Raw genomic sequence first — 20,672 nt, 5'->3', positions numbered from 1 at the left:
ATGTTTCAACATATACGAGGTGCATTCAAGTTCTAAGGCCTCCAATTTTTTTTCTAATTAACTACTCGACGTTTTCAATTGTTTTATAGACTGTTTGACGAGAACGTCGACGGTACCTTCTGTATGGCATCTTGGCAGCGTTCAATGCAGTTGCCTGTGCAGCAGCAGCAGCAGCGCGAGTGATCCGCTTCGTGGGCCTCGCTCGCTTTTATAGACGTGCGATAGCGCGTCACGTGATTCGGACTTAGAATATTTCACAGTGCCAGCCGCGCGTTATCCCGGACGGGCGTACTAGCCTCACTAGGTACGCCCGTCTGGCTGAGCGCTAAGTTGGCGGCTGGCGCGCTGCCAAGATTGCGTAAGCCAGCCTCGCGCGGCGGGGTCAAAGGTCAAACTGATAAGAACTTTAACATGGAACATGCTGTTGCCTCCTTGAGCCCCCGGTTCGTGATGTACCCTTGTCTGGTTTTAAGCTACGCTACAGATCCTTTATTTATGAAAATACAATGTACAATATTCTAAGTCCGAATCACGTGACGCGCTATCGCGCGTCTATAAAAGCGAGCGAGGCCCGCGAAGCGGATCACTCGCGCTGCTGCTGCTGCTGCACAGGCAACTGCATTGAACGCTGCCAAGATGCCATACAGAAGGTACCGTCGACGTTCTCGTCAAGCAGTCTATAAAACAATTGAAAACGTCGAAATGACGACATCTGCTGCAGACAAAAAGAAGAATACTGTGAAGAACATTTCCGCCAGCGAACTTGTCGAGGGACCGTGTGTCTTTCGTGGATGCAGACTGAACTTAAGTATCGACATCAACGATTCCTTTTCGCATGGCAACGGATGGTTAACTGTAGCCATTGTAAGAGGTGGTAGTGGTGTTCCTGCTGTTGGTGGCCTGGAGAGTTTCGTCGATAGAGACATCATCGCCTATCGCACATATCATATTGGAGAACTTGCTAATAAAGATTTTGGAAAATCTGTTTATATGTCACCTTCCCCTCTATCCCTCTACACACGTAGTAGATGTAAAATATCGGTAAATGAGTCTGTATACATTTGGATTAAAGGCAAAGGTGTATGTGAATATGTAAAATTTGTTGTTGGTTAACTGTAGCCATTGTAAGAGGTGGTAGTGGTGTTCCTGCTGTTGGTGGCCTGGAGAGTTTTGTCGATAGAGACATCATCGCCTATCGCACATATCATATTGGAGAACTTGCTAATAAAGATTTTGGAAAATCTGTGTATATGTCACCTTCCCCTCTATCCCTCTACACATGTAGTAGACGTAAAATATCGGTAAATGAGTCTGTATACATTTGGATTAAAGGCTAAGGTGTATGTGAATATGTAAAATTTGTTGGAGATTGTACATTGTATTTTCATAAATAAAGGATCTGTAGCGTAGCTTAAAACCAGACAAGGGTACATCACGAACCGGGGGCTCAAGGAGGCAACAGCATGTTCCATGTTAAAGTTCTTATCAGTTTGACCTTTGACCCCGCCGCGCGAGGCTGGCTTACGCAATCTTGGCAGCACGCCAGCCGCCAACTTAGCGCTCAGCAATATAATAGCACAACTGTACATGTCACTGAAACACATCAATTTTATGATGTGTTACAGTATCCCATAATTTTTTGGGAGGGAGAGGACGTATACCACTTTATTATTATGCAAACTAACCTAACTACAGATAAGTGCATTCATCATTACTTGCACATGTTTCAACATATACGAGGTGCATTCAAGTTCTAAGGCCTCCAATTTTTTTTCTAATTAACTACTCACCCGAAATCGATGAAACTGGCATTACTTCTCGACGTAATCGCCCTGCAGACGTACACATTTTTCACAACGCTGATGCCATGATTCCATGGCAGCGGCGAAGGCTTCTTTAGGAGTCTGTTTTGACCACTGGAAAATCGCTGAGGCAATAGCAGCACGGCTGGTGAATGTACGGCCACGGAGAGTGTCTTTCATTGTTGGAAAAAGCCAAAAGTCACTAGGAGCCAGGTCAGGTGAGTAGGGAGCATGAGGAATCACTTCAAAGTTGTTATCATGAAGAAACTGTTGCATAACGTTAGCTCGATGTGCGGGTGCGTTGTCTTGGTGAAACAGCACACACGCAGCCCTTCCCGGACGTTTTTGTTGCAGTGCAGGAAGGAATTTGTTCTTCAGAACATTTTCGTAGGATGCACCTGTTACCGTAGTGCCCTTTGGAACGCAATGGGTAAGGATTATGCCCTCGCTGTCCCGGAACATGGACACCATCATTTTTTCAGCACTGGTGGTTAGCCGAAATTTTTTTGGTGGCGGTGAATCTGTGTGCTTCCATTGAGCTGACTGGCGTTTTGTTTCTGGATTGAAAAATGGCATCCACGTGTCATCCATTGTCACAACCGACGAAAAGAAAGTCCCATTCATGCTGTCGTTGTGCGTCAACATTGCTTGGCAACATGCCACACGGGCAGCCATGTGGTCGTCCGTCAACATTTGTGGCACCCACCTGGATGACACTTTTCGCATTTTCAGGTCGTCATGCAGGATTGTGTGCACAGAACCCACAGAAATGCCAACTCTGGAGGCGATCTGTTCAACAGTCATTCGGCGATCCCCCAAAACAATTCTCTCCACTTTCTCGATCATGTTGTCAGACCGGCTTGTGCGAGCCCAAGGTTGTTTCGGTTTGTTGTCACACGATGTTCTGCCTTCATTAAACTGTCGCACCCACGAACGCACTTTCGACACATCCATAACTCCATCACCACATGTCTCCTTCAACTATCGATGAATTTCAATTGGTTTCACACCACGCAAATTCAGAAAACGAATGATTGCACGCTGTTCAAGTAAGGAAAATGTCGCCATTTTAAGTATTTCAAACAGTTCTCATTCTCGCCGCTGGCGGTAAAATTCCATCTGTTGTACGGTGCTGCCATTTCTGGGACGTATTGACAATGAATGCGGCCTCATTTTAAAACAATACGCATGTTTCTATCTCTTTCCAGTCCGGAGAAAAAAATCGGAGGCCTTAGAACTTGAATGCACCTCGTAAAACCAAAACGCTATTCTTTCATCTGATTCACATTTTTCTAATTGTTTCTTCCCTCTTAGTCCTTCTTACAGCTGATAAACTTAATAAAAAAGCATCAGTATTGAATTTTCATTCATATTGCAGAATGATACGTCAAAATGAAACTAATCATATACTGCAATGCTGTCAGTTGTTTCATCAATACATGGTAGACATGTATGCTTTCAATTGAATCTGAATGTCTCCTCTTCTTTTGAGTACATCAAAAATCTTTGCATTCTGAGGAATACACTCATTTATAAGGCATGATTCGAATGTTGGAAACATGAGTGACATTGGACAAATGGTGATATTTCTGTTGACATTCATGGCAGTCAATGACACATGTACGAATGTGCACAAGATGCCATCATATAAGTGTGTTCATGTGGATGTCCCAGCTTATTCATCACATTCACATGCATCCAGCCTGGGACAAGATGATTGACATGATTTTACTGCTCACCTTTTCAAACCAAAACTCACTAAATTGATGGATTTAATTGTGAAGCATCACATGTATTGTGAAATTCAATGCTGGATGTATGCCGTGGAGTGGCAAAAGAAAGATCTGCCTGTTGCAAACAAAAATACATTCAGCTCAAATTGATGATGTAATTTATGGAGAAATACCAGATTATGAAGGGGATTGATTGTTGTTAGATATTGTGCTATAAACCAGCAATCATCATACATGCATGAAAAAGTATATGAAAGAACTGATTCACGAAACTGACACAGGTGATACTGGCTATCTTCAAAACTGATGCTGTGATGGAGATTGCACAGCTGCAATCAAAATGAGGAATGCCAATACCGAAGCTGACAACATATTGATTTTACCATATTCACCTTTGTTACCAAAAACATTTAAAGCACATATAAATGTGGAATATTGCAGTTCAATAAAATCAGTAAAGAACATATGCAAATGTATGGACAAGGTAGCGATGTGGCAGTACTCAGAGTTAATAATGTGGATGTACGCACAGGTGAAATTATGCAATTTCAATCTCGTCGATACATCAGCAACAGTGAGACACTGTGGCACATTTTGAATTTCCAAACTCACAGTTGGCATCCCAGTGTTGTTCATCTTAGTGCTCACCTTTGAATTACTAGGAACACACATCTTATCACTGTATTTCCTATTCTTCCATCTAGCAAAGTTTGTATCCAGAGTAGTTGCAAGCAGGTACCTAAGGCTCCAATGATCTTACAGTTTCGTATCGGCAATGTCGGTAACTCTGTCATATGGGATAGCCATTTAAATAAATTGTTGGAGATCACATTTATCGAAGTTCTGGTATCCAAGATTACTCTGATTTGATTACTTTGTCCTTGATTTCTACGTCATTATATACAGGATTTTACTTACTTTCAAATCGCCTCTGTCTGTTTCTGTCCTGCTCATAATTTCTTCTATTATTCTTCTGTTCCATACAGTTTGTTCCATTGTTGTGACCATTATTCATATTGAAATTACAATGAAATCCAGACCATTAGCTACTTACAGGCGTTGGTAAATATAAATGGGGACAGTTGAAAATGTTTGCCCCGACTGGGACTCGAACCCAGGATCTCTTGCTTACATGGCAGACATTCTGCCTGACTGAACCATCAAGGACACAGAGGATAGTGTGACTGCAGGGATTTATTTCTGGCATGCTCCTCGTAAGATCCACATTTCCAACTTACTGTCCACACACTGTACTCATGGCAGTCAGTCTACCAGTTCCCATAAGAGTTTGAGCAATGTGAGTGCATCTGCACTGAAGAGGATCATTGGCCAGTAAGCCTTATTTATATGAAGACAGATCTGTTCTTTTGGACACACCTTGCAGCTCTCGAAGAATGAAATTACAATGAAATACAGACCATTAGCTGCTTACAGGCATTGATAAATATCAATGGGGGCAGTTGAAAATGTGTGCCTTCACTGGGACTTGAACCCAGGATCTCTTGCTTTCTTCATGGCAGACACTCTATCCAACTGAGCTTACCAGCCAATGATCTTCTTCAGTATGGGTGCACTCATATTTCTCAAACCCTTACGGGAATTGGTAGATTGACTGCCGCGAGTAATGAGAATAGTGAGCAGGGGCACTACAAATGTAGAGTGTGGACAGGAAGTTGGAAATGTGGGTCTCATGGGGAGCATGCCAGAGATAAGTCCCTGCAGTCGTACTGTCCTCTGTGTCCTCGATGGGTCAGTCGGATAGAGCATCTGCCATGTAAGCAGGAGATCCTGGGTTTGAGTCCCGGTCAGGGCACACATTTTCAACTGCCCTCATTGATATTTATTAGTGCCTGTAAAGGAGCTAATGGTCTGGATTTCATCGTAATTTCATTCTTCGAGAGCTGCAAGATTACCAACGGTATCTGTTCTTTCGGACATGTCCGAAAAAGGGTATTATTCATGTTGGTTCAATTAAAATTATCCATTTGTCTTTCATTCATTCTTCTGTTATTATAGTTATAAGCTCTCTGCCTATTTTCCATTTGACAGGATTTATTGTAATTATTTCATCCTCTTTGTTTGTAGCAAATTGATTGAATCCACTGCAGACATGAATTATTCCTCATTATCTTCTGAAACATGCAGCAGTTTTTCCCTGATCTCCATCAGAAGCTGAGCTTTGATGATCACTATCACACTTTGGTGATCTATTGGTTGATCTCAATATCTTGCTTTATTCAAATATTTTTTGAAGTATCTCCTTAACTTTGCATTTCAGTAAGAGAAGGGTTCCGGGTTATGTACTTCCTTTTTCAATCTCTCCTGACTGCCTCTTGATCACCTGATAAATATGACAGGATTTAATGTCTTCTTTTCTACAAAAAATATTTGGAATTGCCTACGCTTTAACATTTTCTCTTCCATGATAGATCTGGTATAATCATTCATAGGTGAATTACTTCCATACATATGTTCATTTGGGCTTGTATCTGGGTACTGCTTATCAGCTCCATAATTATACATTGAGCCCTGATTTCTACCTTTAGATCTCCACTCTGGGTTGGCTTCCTTTCTTTCTTCTGTAGCCACCTCCTGCAGTTCTTCAATCCTTTGAGTGCACGTTTGCAAATTCTGTGTAACTTCTCCTTTTTATCTTTGGAACTTGGTTCCTATCTGCTTGCAGACTTCCTTCAACTCTTGATCTATTTGGCGATATAATGGTAGGCCTTCACTCACTAATTCTCTACTGCTTCCTTGATTCCTTGATTAACAGACAATATCACCTGCTGTTCCTTCTCCGCTGCCCAGTCATCTAATTGTTGCTTAAACTGCTGGGTATTTTCTTGGAACTTTTGTTCCATTCGTTTATTGGTTATACCCTTTACTTTCTCGGCTAACTCTGCCTTTCTGTAACTAAATTTCTCACAATGGTGGTCAGATTTGTTACTTTAGCCACTATATTTGCCTGTTCCACAGCTATGGTTTCTACATTTGCAGAAATATCCACCTGCGCAGCTGACATATTCGCTAGTTCAGCAAACAGTTTCGTCTGAGCAGCAGACATGTTGGACTGTTCCGAAGCTAAATTCTCAACTTTTGTTGAAATATTCACTTGCGTAGCAGATATGCAAGACTGTTTCAGAGCTAAATTTTCAACTGTTGTTGAAATATTCACTTGCATAGCAGACATAGTCATTTGAATAGCAGACATGTGAGTCTGTTCGGCAGCTAAACTAGTTACGGTATTCATCAAAAATTTCATTTGATTTAAGAGCTCAACCATAGGATCTTTGGATTCTGCTTGGTCAGCATCTACCGTTTGCCCTAGGTTTTGTTCATTACCACTGGGTTGCACATTTGCTTCCTGTTCCCTTTGCATTTTAATCTGTGATCTGGTATTAACTATAAGAGCTCACTTGTTCACTATTCTTTTAATTATTTTACTCTGGGTGCAATTTAGCTTTACCCCACTAAAATACACATCAGATTCTGTACCCCAGAATATCTCTCCACATTTGTGAACACATAAAAAAACACATATCACTCTGCATGTAATAAAACATATAATAACTAAAGCTACAAATATTCCTAACCCAGTCATTGCATACAAAGACCAGACTAATGTGTGCAATGAGTTATCATGTCATTCTTGTGCTTGCCTTTACTGTGGAGTGCAACTGAATCATCATGTATTAATTTGTGTTTGGCCTGAAATAGTTGACAGTGTCTATGTTTCACTCCTTGTAGGTCCTGTCACATTTTAGCCATTTTTATAATGTCACTGCTCAAAAGAAGAAATTAATGTTTTTGAATTTGGTAATATTAAACTCATTGTTATTGAACTAGTGTGTGTAGCGTCTGTTTGTATCTCTGTGAAGGACTACAACCCAAATGGCGTCGACTTCTCCCACAGCGTACATAATTTTGTACACATAGACAAGCTACTCTCATGGTGGAGAAGCAGCTGCCAACTCTGATGGTTGCCTTTAAAATTCTTGAAATGTAAGAGAAAGAAAACTTCTATAGGATCTTCTCGAATTGGAACACTGCCATTCACATTTGGTCATTCGATGATTGTCTGTGTGTGAAATGAGTTCTTTTTAGCACAGAAAAATTTCTCTATGCTTATGACGGTGTTATTGAAGCAGGTTCTACAGCAAACATCGTCCACCGAATGTTCAAAGCCCTGTACAAGCTTGTAGTACATAATAGTTCATTGCAGAAACCTTTGATCAAAATTAAATATGTGCAATTACCTTTGAAATTCAACAGACTGTATTATGACCATTACTAAACTCCACATTAACATTACATAATGCTTGTGAATTTCAAAAAAACACAAATTATACAATATGGTGGCTAACAATGACTGTTTCATTGCACACACTTCCTACATGTCCTCTCGTTATCCTGTCTCGTAACAAAGTCCAGTCACATTCCGATTTTATTACTTTTCTTCGCTTTCCATGGAGCAATGCTAAGCCAAGAAACAAATATTTTGCTCACGCAGGCGAAACGCACCACATCGCAATATATATTAACTTTAAACCAATAACAATAGGAAGGTCGTTGACCTGATCTCAGCTGATCTAGCCACTATTTTTACCGGCTAGCACAGGCTAAGGAATATTATACCCTCATCAGTTTGCTGTTAACTAAAATACACTCTCAAAATGGAATTGTCTCTTGTGTCATCAGGTATTGCAGCTACATTATTGGATGGTGGTTGGACATTGCATTTGGTGTTCAAGCTGCTTTTGAGTATACGTTTTGGGGAGGCTCAAAATTTAATATTTATAAACAATCTGGCATTGTGAAAGTATTCAACATTTGTGTATTAATTGTCTTGGATGACTGCACTATGGTCCATAAGAAATTGGTTGAAGTGTGTAATCAAACTCTGTGAAATTTATGAGGAAATACACTGCTGTTTGGTGGAGCTGTCATTTTATTAGCAGGTGGCTTCCAACAGACTCCTCTATCACTCATACCACAATCAACACTAGCTGTTGGATTCAATGCTTGCCTTAAGGCATCACATCTTTGGTGACAGGGATGTCCATAAACTCACATGTAAGACCATTATGTTGATACGTCTAAGCAGAATGTGCCAGTCATATTTTCAAAACAGCTGTTGGACATTGGTAATAGAAAAGTTCTAGTTAATGCTGTCACAAAATATATTTCATTTCCATTAAACTTTTGTGTGATTTTTTTTCTCAATTGAACAGTTAATTGAGGAAGTTTTCCGAAAAATTGCCACAAATTACAAAAATCGTCAATGGCTTTGCAAACATGTTATTTTGGCAGCAAAAAAGATTGACATCAATGCAGTCAGCTATACCACCCATGAACAAATTGCAGAAGAGTCTGTCTCCTATTAATTGACTGACAGTGATGTGAATGTGGATTATATTTTCAACTGTCCAATCGAGTTTTTGAATTTTTCTGGTGCCTCACCACATACGTTGTCACTCAGATTGGGACACTAATAATTCTTTTCGTGCAAAATTAACCCACCATTCAGTGGAATGAGGCTTAATGTCAACATTGTTGGGGTGCCACTTGTGAATGGAAAGCCAGATGGAGATGATGTGCTGATTCTATGTATTCCTATGATTCCCATCAACATGCCATTACATTTCAAAAGACTACAGTTCCTATTTGCCTAGCATTCTCAATGTCCATCAACAAAGCACAAGGACAATCACTTCAAATGTATGGATTTAATCTGGAAAATCGATGATTTTTACATAGTCAGTTATATGTTGTATGGCCACAAGTGGGAGAACCAAAATATTTATTTGTTTTTGTACAAGTTGGAAAGACCAAAACTATTGTATGCCCCAAAGCACTTGAATCAACTTAGTCACATATAATGCAATGGTGAAGGAATCATTGTTTTATTTATTTTCTACATATATAAGTGCCTGCTTCGTTTATGTATATCTATTCCCAATAAATTACAAAATAGCTTAAAGAGGCTTTGCAATGCATGCCAAGCATTAGCTAGTAAGGAATAAAATTATTATTATTAGTATTACAATTCTAAATATTCAGAGCTGAGATGATTACATCTGCCATTTATCTTGTGTAATGCTTTAGAATGCATACTGAAACTTGAAACCCTATACTGAACCATCACCAAACACAGTGAGGGCAAGGAGCAAATCAAGTGATTGTAGTTTTTAGGTATAAAATACACTTATTTTTCTTATGAGTGTACTATATTTTCCATTCTACACTCTGATACTTCATCCTTCATGTTTGTCTCCCCAAATGTAGAACTAATAGTTCCAAAAGTGAATATAAGGTATCTAATTTTATGTGTTATTCATGTTCTAAATGTAAGTACTGGCCAGCAATTCTGTCTCTCACAAAAACAATGATAATAATAATAATAATAATAATAATAATAATAATAATAACAATAATAATATTTATTAATTATGAAGTATGCCTGCCAGAGTGGCCGAACGGTTCTAGGTGCTACAGTCTGGAACCGCGCGACCGCTACGGTCACAGGTTCGAATCCTGCCTCGGGCATAGATGTGTGTGATGTCCTTAGGTTAGTTAGGTTTAAGTAGTTCTAAGTTCTAGGGGCTGATGACCTCAGAAGTTAAGTCCCATAGTGCTCAGAGCCATTATCAAATACAATCTCTAGAAATAATACAGTTTCAGGACATCATACAGATTATTCTTCTGAATATGAGATGTGGCTATAAAATAATGGTGCTGATGCTCTCACAGCGTAAGTACACACACACCAAAGATAATGAACAAATAAGTGTGAAATATGAAACCTTCTCAGTCTAATTTGGCATCTCTGATGCGGTAGACAAATCAGTGTGGCCATGGCCCTCATTTGTGTAAGAGATGTTATTTTGTTTTGCTGGAAAAATGATGAGTGTAATAATAGAGCAACAAATTGTTGTGAAGTTTCACAAGAAACTGGGAAAAAGTGCTACTGAAACCTATCTTGTACTGGAAGAAATGTATGGCAAAGACTGTTTATCATGTATTTGAGTTTCTGAGCAGTTCAGGCATTTCCAATGTGTCCAAAAAGATATTGAAGATGACTCGTGTCCAGGATGCCCTTCAATATCAAAAACGGGAGAAAATATTTAAAAAAGTATATAAGTTGATTTCGTCCGGCCAGCGGTTAAGTATCTAATCGATTGCTGAAACTGTAGGAAATAACAAAGAATGTGTAGTAACACTGTTCACGTTTACGTCGCACTTCACTTAGCGTAGACCGGGACTGTGTCCTAGGCATGCGCGATGTTCACTGACTGGGCACGGCCCGTGCTGCTGGAGTTGTTGTTGTTGTTGTTCTTGTTGTTACGCTGGCAGAGGTCGCGTCCGAATTCTCGCGTGCCCTCTGGTGGACGGGACTCTACTTGCAGCAACTACCGCCCGTGACGCGCCGTGCGAATGTGCGCCTCCCGCGATCTTTCTGGTGGCTACTACACTCCTCCTCCTTCGGGGGGTGAAGCCACTGTGATCCACTGCGTCGGAAGGTGGAGCGTCGGGCAGGAGCGATGACCTCCACATCCATTGGATGGCCGGAGTCGAGGGGATCTGCCAACCCTCGAGCTGGAACCTTCGAATACAGCTGGAAGTGACCCACACGAAGAGGCCCCCGTCGTCCCACAGCCGGAGCTCGGGACAGAACGGGTGACAAGCTGCCGAACTCCGGATCCCGTTCCACCTCGTGAGGGGCAAGACCCAGTGGTGGGGACGAAGGGGAAGGGACAACCACAGGTGAACTAGCCCCCTGAGAAACCGAACCTGCTAGGGGGGCCGGCTCTCGCTGGGGCATCTCGAATGATGGCGATGCCGGTGCTGGAGCTACTGGAGGCTGCCAAGGCTGAGAACCATCGCAGTGCGGCAGAGTCACAGTGGGGAGAGGAGGTAACGTCCCCTGTGAAACCAATACAGGTGCCGGCAATGGGGAAGCCGGTGTCCGAGAGGTCGGAGGGTGGGTGCCCAAACGTGGACGTAGCTGATTTTGGTGACGACGTACCACCCGATCCCCCGCCTGCAAGGTATAGAGCCGGCGGCCATTTCGGCGCAGGACCACCGCCGGTATCCAACATGGATTGCGACCAAACCCACGGGCCCAGACCGACATACCCAGTGGAAAGCCAGGTACTTCGTTTTGTGAAGACTGGCGAGGACCAGGCCGGAGGAGGTGCAGCAGAGTCCTAGGTTGACGCCCATGGAGGAGCTCTGCGGGCCTGCGGTCACCCATTGGTGTGGTCCGGTATGCCGTCAAGAAAAACGTCAAGGCTTCCTCTGCAGGAAATTCGTGCACATACTTTTTCATCTGCGTCTTAAATATGCGCACCATGCGCTCGGCTTCCCCATTCGATTGTGGATGGAAGGGGGGAGAGCAAACATGCCAAATACCGAAGCGCCTACAAAAATCCTGGAAGGTCTGCGAAATAAACTGCGGTCCATTGTCTGAGACCAGGGTGATTGGCAGACCTTCCACAGAAAAGATTTTTGCTAGTGCCTGGATTGCAACTTCTGAAGTGGTTGAGGAGCAGCGAACCACATATGGGAATCGGGAATAAGCATCAATGACAATGAGCCAAAAGCCATTGAGTAACGGGCCCGCAAAATCGATGTGAACACGTTCCCATGCTTGGGTTGCTGGCGGCCATGAAGAGAACGCTGCCCTGGGAGATGCTTGTTGGCTCGCACACTGGGAACAGGCGGCCACCAAGTGCTCAATTTCTCTGTCAATACCGGGCCAGTACACATGTCTGCGAGCCAAGGTTTTAGTACGGGAAACACCCCAGTGCCCCGCATGTAATAACGTGAGGACCTCCCTTCGTAAACCTGCAGGAACAACCACGCGACGAGCTGTATCATCGGTAGCCAGAAGGAGAACTCCTTCCAAGACCGAGAGGCGGTCTCGTAGAAGAAAATAATTACGAAGAGGGTCCGAGGCCTGGCCCGGGGGGCGGGAGGACCACCCCTGCTGAATGAGGCGAACTACTTGCTGGAGAACCGGGTCAGCCGCCGTTTCCCTGGCGACTCGAGAACTAGTGATCGGAAAGCCATCAACTGCTTGGCGGGATGCCACATCCAAATGAAAACACATAATCTCCTCTCGATCGAACGTAGGATCTGGGCCCACCGGAAGACGGGAAAGAGCGTCGGCGTTGGCATGCTGTCCTGTAGGGCGAAAATGAATGTCATAATGGTACTTAGAGAGGAACAAGGCCCAGCACTGTAGTCTGTGGGCCGCCCTATCCGGAATCTGAGAGGCGGGGCCAAATAACGATATTAACGGCTTATGGTCAGTGATTAACTGAAACTTCATGCCGTACAAGAAAGGGTGAAACTTGGTAACAGCGTAGACAATGGCCAAAGCCTCTTTTTCCACCTGGGAGTAATGGGCCTGCGCGGGACTAAGCGTTTTAGACGCAAACGCCAGTGGTTGCTCGGAACCGTCTGCGTTGCGATGGGCCAGGACCGCCCCCACCCCATACTGCGAAGCATCTGTAGCCAGGACCAACAGCTTACGGGGATCAAAAGTAGCCAAACAAGGGGCTGAAGTGAGGAGGCCCTTCAACGAGGTGAATGCTCGCTCGCATGCAGGCGACCAATCAAAAGGAACACCCTTGTGCAGAAGGCAGTACAGGGGGTGGGCTATAGTGGAAGCCCTGGGAATGAACCGGTGGTAATAGGCTGTTTTGCCTAAAAAAGCTTGTAACTCTTTCAGCGAAGTGGGCCGAGGAAGGTTGACGATACCTTGGACCAAACTTCCTAGTGGCTGTATGCCATGCCGAGATATGGTGTAGCCCACATACTCAATGGACGGTTGGAAGAAGGTTGACTTATGCAGGTTGCAACGCAAGCCCACAGACCTGAATTTGAGAAAGAGGGTGCGAAGGTTGTGCAAGTGTTCCTTCGTGCTGCGGCCTGTGACAATTATGTCATCCAGGTAATTAATACAATGAGGGATTGTCGACGTGACATGCTCAAGATAACGCTGGAATATCGCCGGGGCACTGGATATTCCAAAAGCCAAACCGCTGGTATTGGTAAAGGCCAAACGGGGTGTTGACGACCGCCAGCCATTTGGAGTCCTCATCAAGAGGTATCTGATGATAAGCCTCCGACAGATCGATTTTCGAAAAATATTGGCACCCGCCACGGCGGAGAACAATTCATCAGCTCGAGGCAAAGGATAGGTGTCCACCACCAATTGGGAATTAATGGTGGCCTTGAAATCGCCACAAAGACATAAGTTTCCTGAGGGCTTCTTGACAATAACGAGGGGCGAAGCCCACTCACTGGAAGAAACAGGAAGAACGACCCCCAGGGCTGTCAGCCGGTCTAGCTCTTCCTTTACCTGAGGGCGGAGAGCCAACGGGATCTGTCTCGCGCGTAGAAAACGCAGGCGAGCCGACGCCTTCAACGTTAAGTGAGCTTCAAAATCGGAAACACGCCCCAGGCCCTCCTCAAAAATATCTGGAAAGTCTGAGATCAAAGATTCCAATGAGTGATAGGGAACGTCTTCGGAGACCAACTGTATGGTGTCAGCAATAGAAAAACCGAAAGCTTGAAGGGCATCCAGGCCAAAAAGGTTAGCGGAGCTCGGATCACTGACAACAATAAAAGTAATAGGCCGAGTGACTGATTTGTAAGTCACGTCGGTAGTGAATTGACCCAGTAGGGGAATGAACAGTTTACCATAACCGCGTAGACACCGGTAAACTGGTGCCAACGGGGGCGATCCAAGGTCGGAATAAGTTTGTGCATTCAACAACGAAACTGCCGCCCCCGTATCTACTTGCAGTTGTAACCGGCGTGACCGAACCGACACCTCGATAAAGAGTTTGTGGGCCGATGCGTCGGGAGCCTGGCCCGATGAAACTTCCTGAATGTCAACGTCCATGTCCTCTGTACTTGCTTCCTTTGATGCCTTTGAGGCTGGGCGGCAAACTTTAGCAATGTGACCTTTGTTATTACATTTGCGACAAACGGCCCAACGCTGGGGGCACTCTGACCGATCGTGATGTATACAGCACGACGCACAGGACGGCAACAGGGGCCGGCGGCCGGAATTCTGTTTACGCGCCGTGCGGGAGCGGCCGTAACGGCCGGATTGTATCGCTCGCACGTCGTCCACCCCGGACACAGTGGACGCGGCCGCGCCACCCTGAACCTCCGCGACGTCGCACCACGCTTCCAGTTGTTGACCTGCCACGTGAGAGACTTCATACGATTGAGCAATGGACAGAACTTCCTCGAGGTAAGGGTCTTCTAACTGCAGGGCCCGTTGCCGGACCTCCCTATCAGGGGCCGAACGAACAATGACGTCGCGTACCATAACGTGGGCCTATGACTCTCGCGACTGCTCCGTGACAAAATGACACTTGCGACTAAGACCGTGCAGGGTAGCGGCCCACGCCCGGTAAGACTGATGGGGCTGTTTCTTGCATTGATAGAACTCGACCCTAGCTGCCACAACATGCGTGCGGCGGCGATAATATGAAGACAGCAACGAACACAATGCGTCAAAAGACAAGGATGAGGGTTCCTGCAACGGCGCTAGCTGCTGCAAAACTTGATACAGCGAGGGAGATATCCAAGACAAGAAGAGAGCACGACATACCTCCGCATCGGCAACATGAAACGCCTGGAAATGCTGCCGAAGGCGATGTTCATATGCGTCCCAATCCTCCGCCGTCTCGTCATACGGGGGAAAGGGAGGAGGGAACTGCGCCGGAGCAGACGGCGTGGAGAGCAACGCCGGAAGCACTTGTTTCATGGTGGCCATGAGTTCCGTCTGCTGCGCAACCAAAACTCGCACCAAATCCTCCATGCCGTGGAGAAACTGCGAAACCGGAACAACGACGCAACACGCGAAAGAGCGACCCTACTCGTCGCCAATTGTGTAGTAACACTGTTCACGTTTACGTCGCACTTCACTTAGCGTAGACCGGGACTGTGTCCTAGGCATGCGCGATGTTCACTGACTGGGCACGGCCCGTGCTGCTGGAGTTGTTGTTGTTCTTGTTCTTGTTGTTACGCTGGCAGAGGTCGCGTCCGAATTCTCGCGTGCCCTCTGGTGGACGGGACTCTACTTGCAGCAACTACCGCCCGTGACGCGCCGTGCGAATGTGCGCCTCCCGCGATCTTTCTGGTGGCTACTACAGAATGCATAAGGTAAATTTTAAGTAACTAATTTAAGTGAGAAAAGTGTGTGCAAAACTGGTACCAAAAATTCTCACAATCAAACAAAAAGCAGCTTGTGAAAATGTTTGTACTGACACTTTGAATACCATTGAAAATGATCCTAATTTCTTAGAAAGGGTGATAACATGTGACAAATCTTGGTTTTGTTCTTATGATCTAGAAAATAAGCACCAATCTATGCAATGGAAGAGCCCAACTTCACAAGAGCAGAGAAAGTTCAAATGAGCAAATCAAGATTCAAAGTGATGATGATGACTTTTATTGATATTCATGGAATTGTGTATTTTCACTCAGTTCCTGAAGTCAAACTATTAATCAACATTACTACCTTGAGGTTCTTGTTCAGCTTTGTGAGAAAATAAGGAAAAAAGTGATTCAAATTCTGGAAGAACAAATCGTGTTCTGCTGCAAGACAGTGCGCTGACTCATACTGTATTGTCTGTTAAGATGTGTACAGCATCCCAGTGTTAGACCACCCACCTCATTCACCTGACGTAGCACCATGTGATTTTTTTTTTTTTTTTAATTCTCCAAGTCAAATCAGCATTAAAAGGAAAGGAACAAGATTTCAGTCCGTTGAAGCAGTGAAAGAAAAACTGGCACATATCATCAAAGAGCTCACAGGGGAAGACTTACAGCACTGTTTCCATCAGTGAAAAATTCACATGGATCGTTGTAGGGGTAGAGAAGGGGTGTATATTGATTGTGACAATAATTATTTATGTATGTTTTTGAAATGAAGTGTTTTACAGCAATTGCCCCATCATTTTATATTCACACCTTGTATGTTAGTTTGCAAATTAAAAGCTAAAAATTTGTGTATAACAATAAATTTCACATTTTAATGCATTTTATAGTAAATGAATGATGGTGCTATAAATATTTTTAATTATTTGAATATAACAGAGGGAAACATTCCACGTGGAAAAAATATATCTAAAAAGAAAGATGAGACTTACCAAACAAAAGCGCTGGCAGGTCGATAGACACACAAACAAACACAAATATACACACAAAATTCTAGCTTTCGCAACCAACGGTTGCTTCGTCAGGAAAGAGGGAAGGAGAGGGAAAGATGAAAGGATGTGGGTTTTAAGGGAGAGGGTAAGGAGTCATTCCAATCCCGGGAGCGGAAAGACTTACCTTAGGGGGAAAAAAGGACAGGTATACACTCGCACACACACACATATCCATCCACACATGTGTGTGTGCGAGTGTATACCTGTCCTTTTTTCCCCCTAAGGTAAGTCTTTCCGCTCCCGGGATTGGAATGACTCCTTACCCTCTCCCTTAAAACCCACATCCTTTCATCTTTCCCTCTCCTTCCCTCTTTCCTGACGAAGCAACCGTTGGTTGCGAAAGCTAGAATTTTGTGTGTATATTTGTGTTTGTTTGTGTGTCTATCGACCTGCCAGCACTTTTGTTTGGTAAGTCTCATCATCTTTCTTTTTAGATATATTTTTAATTATTTGATCACTTATGAATTACCTAAAACTTGTCATACTTACAAAGTACTTTTCATAAAGAGAAAGAACTCATTAGGGAATAAAACGGATTTTCAATTAAAATTCTTTTTAGTTGTAGGGCTGTGAGGTATTTTAATCCACAAAGACAGCACCCATTGCATTGTTAGAAGTAATGAGATGTTCACGTTTATTAATGAATCTGGCTGGAGAGGAGGTCTATCCACAGTTTGATTTAAGCTAGTTGTGACCAAATGATACTTTTGATTGTGACTGTAGAAGGAAGAAAACCTGAAACTCTATTTAAATTCATGGTGAAAATGTCAGTGGACTACTGCTGGTTTACTGTAGCACTGAGATAGGTTAGATGGGCACACTCGTGAAGATTGAAATCTCCCGCATTGACTTATGTGGGTATTGGCTGCCCCCATTAGTTGACCATATTGGAAACCATGATGGCTCATTTTAGTCTCTCAAACTGTCACATTGTGCTTGCACATGTTATTGAAATACAGATTGTGCATATTGTAGATGGTGGCACTGTATCTACAGCATCTGCCTTTGTTGGTGTTTGTGTGCTTTTGATTGTATGAAGTGCATTCTGTTTCATTATTCCTTTACTTCTTATGTCAATGCTAAGAGTTGGAATGTCTTTCTTAAATTTTGTTGGTGAAATAGTTATCTCAAACAATTCATTTTACATTTGTTTGTATATATTATAGATCAAATTGTAATTACGATATTTTCTCTAGGGAATCGCAAACAATCACTGCATCCAGACTGTGGGCTTGGTACCCATCTCAAACTCAAAGATACATGTTTCCCTTCAGAGAAAGGTCCAGCACAATGTGCAACAGAAGACAATACAACATGAGCATTAAACTGTAACACTGTACCAGAAGTCATTTCACTTCAGTGGTATGGTCACCAGAGAAGTAACTCAGATGATGTGTTCTTAGTTGTAGCAGCATCTGTGTGTGTCATTTTGACAGCAAGCTTTGCTATAATGTGTGGCTTTGCAATTTGTAATTATTTAGTTCTATTTGTTAAAATCAGTGGTCTTTTTGAAGGAAATTTTACAGTGAAAAAGTACTGAAATGCTGTTTCTACTGTAGCTTTTCAGATATTGTGACAAATAACTGTGAAATTAGGAAGTCATATGTCTAATGATGAACTGTCCGAAGAATATTTTTAATTTCTCTCAAAACTGTTTCTTGTTGACTTTGACATATAAATTCGTAGAAAAATTAGTACAAGCTTCCTATATTTTAGAAACTAATTTATTTTATAGCATTTACAGTTTGGAGTGAGTAGTGTTTTCATTATTGCATTAAGAGATTTTGATATATATCATTTTATTGTATTTTTTCTGAATTCTCTTTTGATGTCACCTTTGATCATTTCTATCTTTTTCATAATTTGTAAATGATGAGACTTGTATGTAGCTCATGTTTCACATTCCCTATGTATCTTTGTCCAATCATAAAGAAGTACAAACTGATTATCAGTGGAGTACATCTGATAATATGGATTTTTACCACTGTTCTCATCACACTCATTCAGTTCAGTTCTTGGGAACATTATATGGAAATATTGTTGCTTCCTGATGAAACTGCAATGTTTTTACATCAATAACAAACATTCTTTCACAGTACATTTTATACACCAGAATACATGTCCTGTATATTTCTTTTAAAAGAAATGTTGCAGTGCAATGGACAACAGTGAGCAATACATTTGTTTCCTTACAGTATTATGCATATCATAATACCTCAAGTGGTCTCACTTTTGACTGAAGAAGTTCTACGAGTCTGAAATAAATTGAATGTTTAGCATATCTTTAATAATAGTTTGTATAATAATTTACAAGTTTTAAAATGAAATTGTTTTGATATATTACTGTATACATGTATGATATATGAATAAAAAATAAACTGAAACAAGGTTTATGCCATACATGACCCAAAAAAAGTAACTTGGGATACATTTTGCGAAAGTTTCTGGTCAATATTGTTTTTAATTTTCACATATTCTGTGTGGAACATTCTTGACACACTTTTCATGTGAGAAGTAAAGCAAAGAACTATAAATTACACAGCTTTCTTTCATTATTAATATCAGAAGAGTGGATGGAAAAAATATTAATTAACAAAATACTTTTAACTGTTGTTAAAAGCATTAATAAATTCTAATTGTGACAACAGCATGAAAAAATAATGTTACACACTCACAGAAGGGTAAAACATATTGCACTGAATGTACAAGCAAACTGTAGCAACTAAGAGACAGTTTGTTGTTCTCCTAATGCAAGTGGGAACGGTTTTGCAAACAGCACAATTTGAGCCTATCTCTAAAGCTCTTAGCCTCAGTAGCAGTGTACCATGAGACCATTGTTAAACTTGAGGTAGCTTCTGTTTAGAAGTACAGATTTGGCAAATGTATTCACTTCCAGGGCTTCCTCATATTTCTTCCAGAACTTTGGTGTAAAATACAGAAACTAACTATTAAAGGTAACATAGGTGTTTAGGAGTTTGCTGTTAGATTTCAGTATCAACTATGTAACTTTAGGACTAATTGCAGTTTCCTGTTGTGAATAGCTTTCAAACCAGTGTTGTGAAATTCTGTAACTTTACAGGGTGTTCTGAAACTGTTTGTTCAGATTAATACAGGAGGTAGAGAACATCAAAATATACTTCAGCAAGGAACATATAATCTCAGAAATCAACTTGTAATGTTACAGAACATTTTGTTAGCAGTGCTGATGTAAGCTGTTGTGTTGGTCTCACTGACTGGCAATGTGTACTGACATTTGAAACTGCTCTGTATATGAATGGTTGGCCCTGAGGTCTGCTTGGAAACAAACCAATTCATTCCCAATAATCACCAGCTTGTGACAACAATGATGACTTCATTGTAAACACACCAATTCAGTCACAATCATTACTGCCTTGTGACAACAACAGTGAATATGGACCAGTTTACATATGCTGAAGCTGACATGCATTTGGTATAGAGGTCTGTGAAATGAAGTGTACGAGTTGCAGTGAGAGAATATCAACAGCAATTTCCCAAATGATAGGTTCCACATCACCAAACATTCTGACATCTCCATCACCTGCTATGTGAAACAGGCAGTTTCTGTGCAAGTATGCATGATACAGATCGGAATCAAGCAATGCAAACTCCTGGAATGGAAGACAATATTCTGTGACATGCTGTAGGCACTCCATCTACAAGTGCACAATATACTGCACACATCCTTGACATCAGAAGTAGCCTTGGGTGGAATGCCTTACATGATCAACAGTTCCATCTTTTCCATTTTCAGCAAATGGCAACACAAGCATTTGAACATTTTCCCCAATGCATGCAGTTCGTACAATGGTTTTCACAACAGACTGCCCTGCAACACTTATTTCTGGCTGAGGTCCTGTACACTGATGAGGCTTTGTTTA

At 42.4% G+C, this 20,672-nt stretch overlaps 1 protein-coding gene across 3 annotated transcripts in view; it reads left to right on the top strand.

Annotated features, from left to right (window-relative positions):
- Nucleotides 1-19,105, top strand: part of LOC126194811 (mitogen-activated protein kinase 15-like) — a 196,133-nt gene extending 177,028 nt beyond the window's left edge. The window contains exon 9 of one of the 3 annotated variants that reach the window (XM_049933127.1): nt 17,970-19,105. In XM_049933127.1, coding sequence (XP_049789084.1) covers nt 17,970-18,098 — 129 coding nt within the window. In that variant the 3' untranslated portion in view covers nt 18,099-19,105. The remainder of the gene's footprint in view (nt 1-17,969) is intronic. The other 2 variants (XM_049933128.1, XM_049933126.1) reach the window with 2 other exon arrangements.
- The last annotated feature ends 1,567 nt before the right edge of the window (nt 19,106-20,672 follow it).

This window comes from Schistocerca nitens, chromosome 7 (genome assembly GCF_023898315.1).
Source record: "Schistocerca nitens isolate TAMUIC-IGC-003100 chromosome 7, iqSchNite1.1, whole genome shotgun sequence".
NCBI classification, from domain to species: Eukaryota; Metazoa; Arthropoda; class Insecta; order Orthoptera; family Acrididae; genus Schistocerca; species Schistocerca nitens.
Note: the sequence above shows the minus strand (reverse complement) of the source record. Positions and strands in the feature narration are given on the sequence as shown.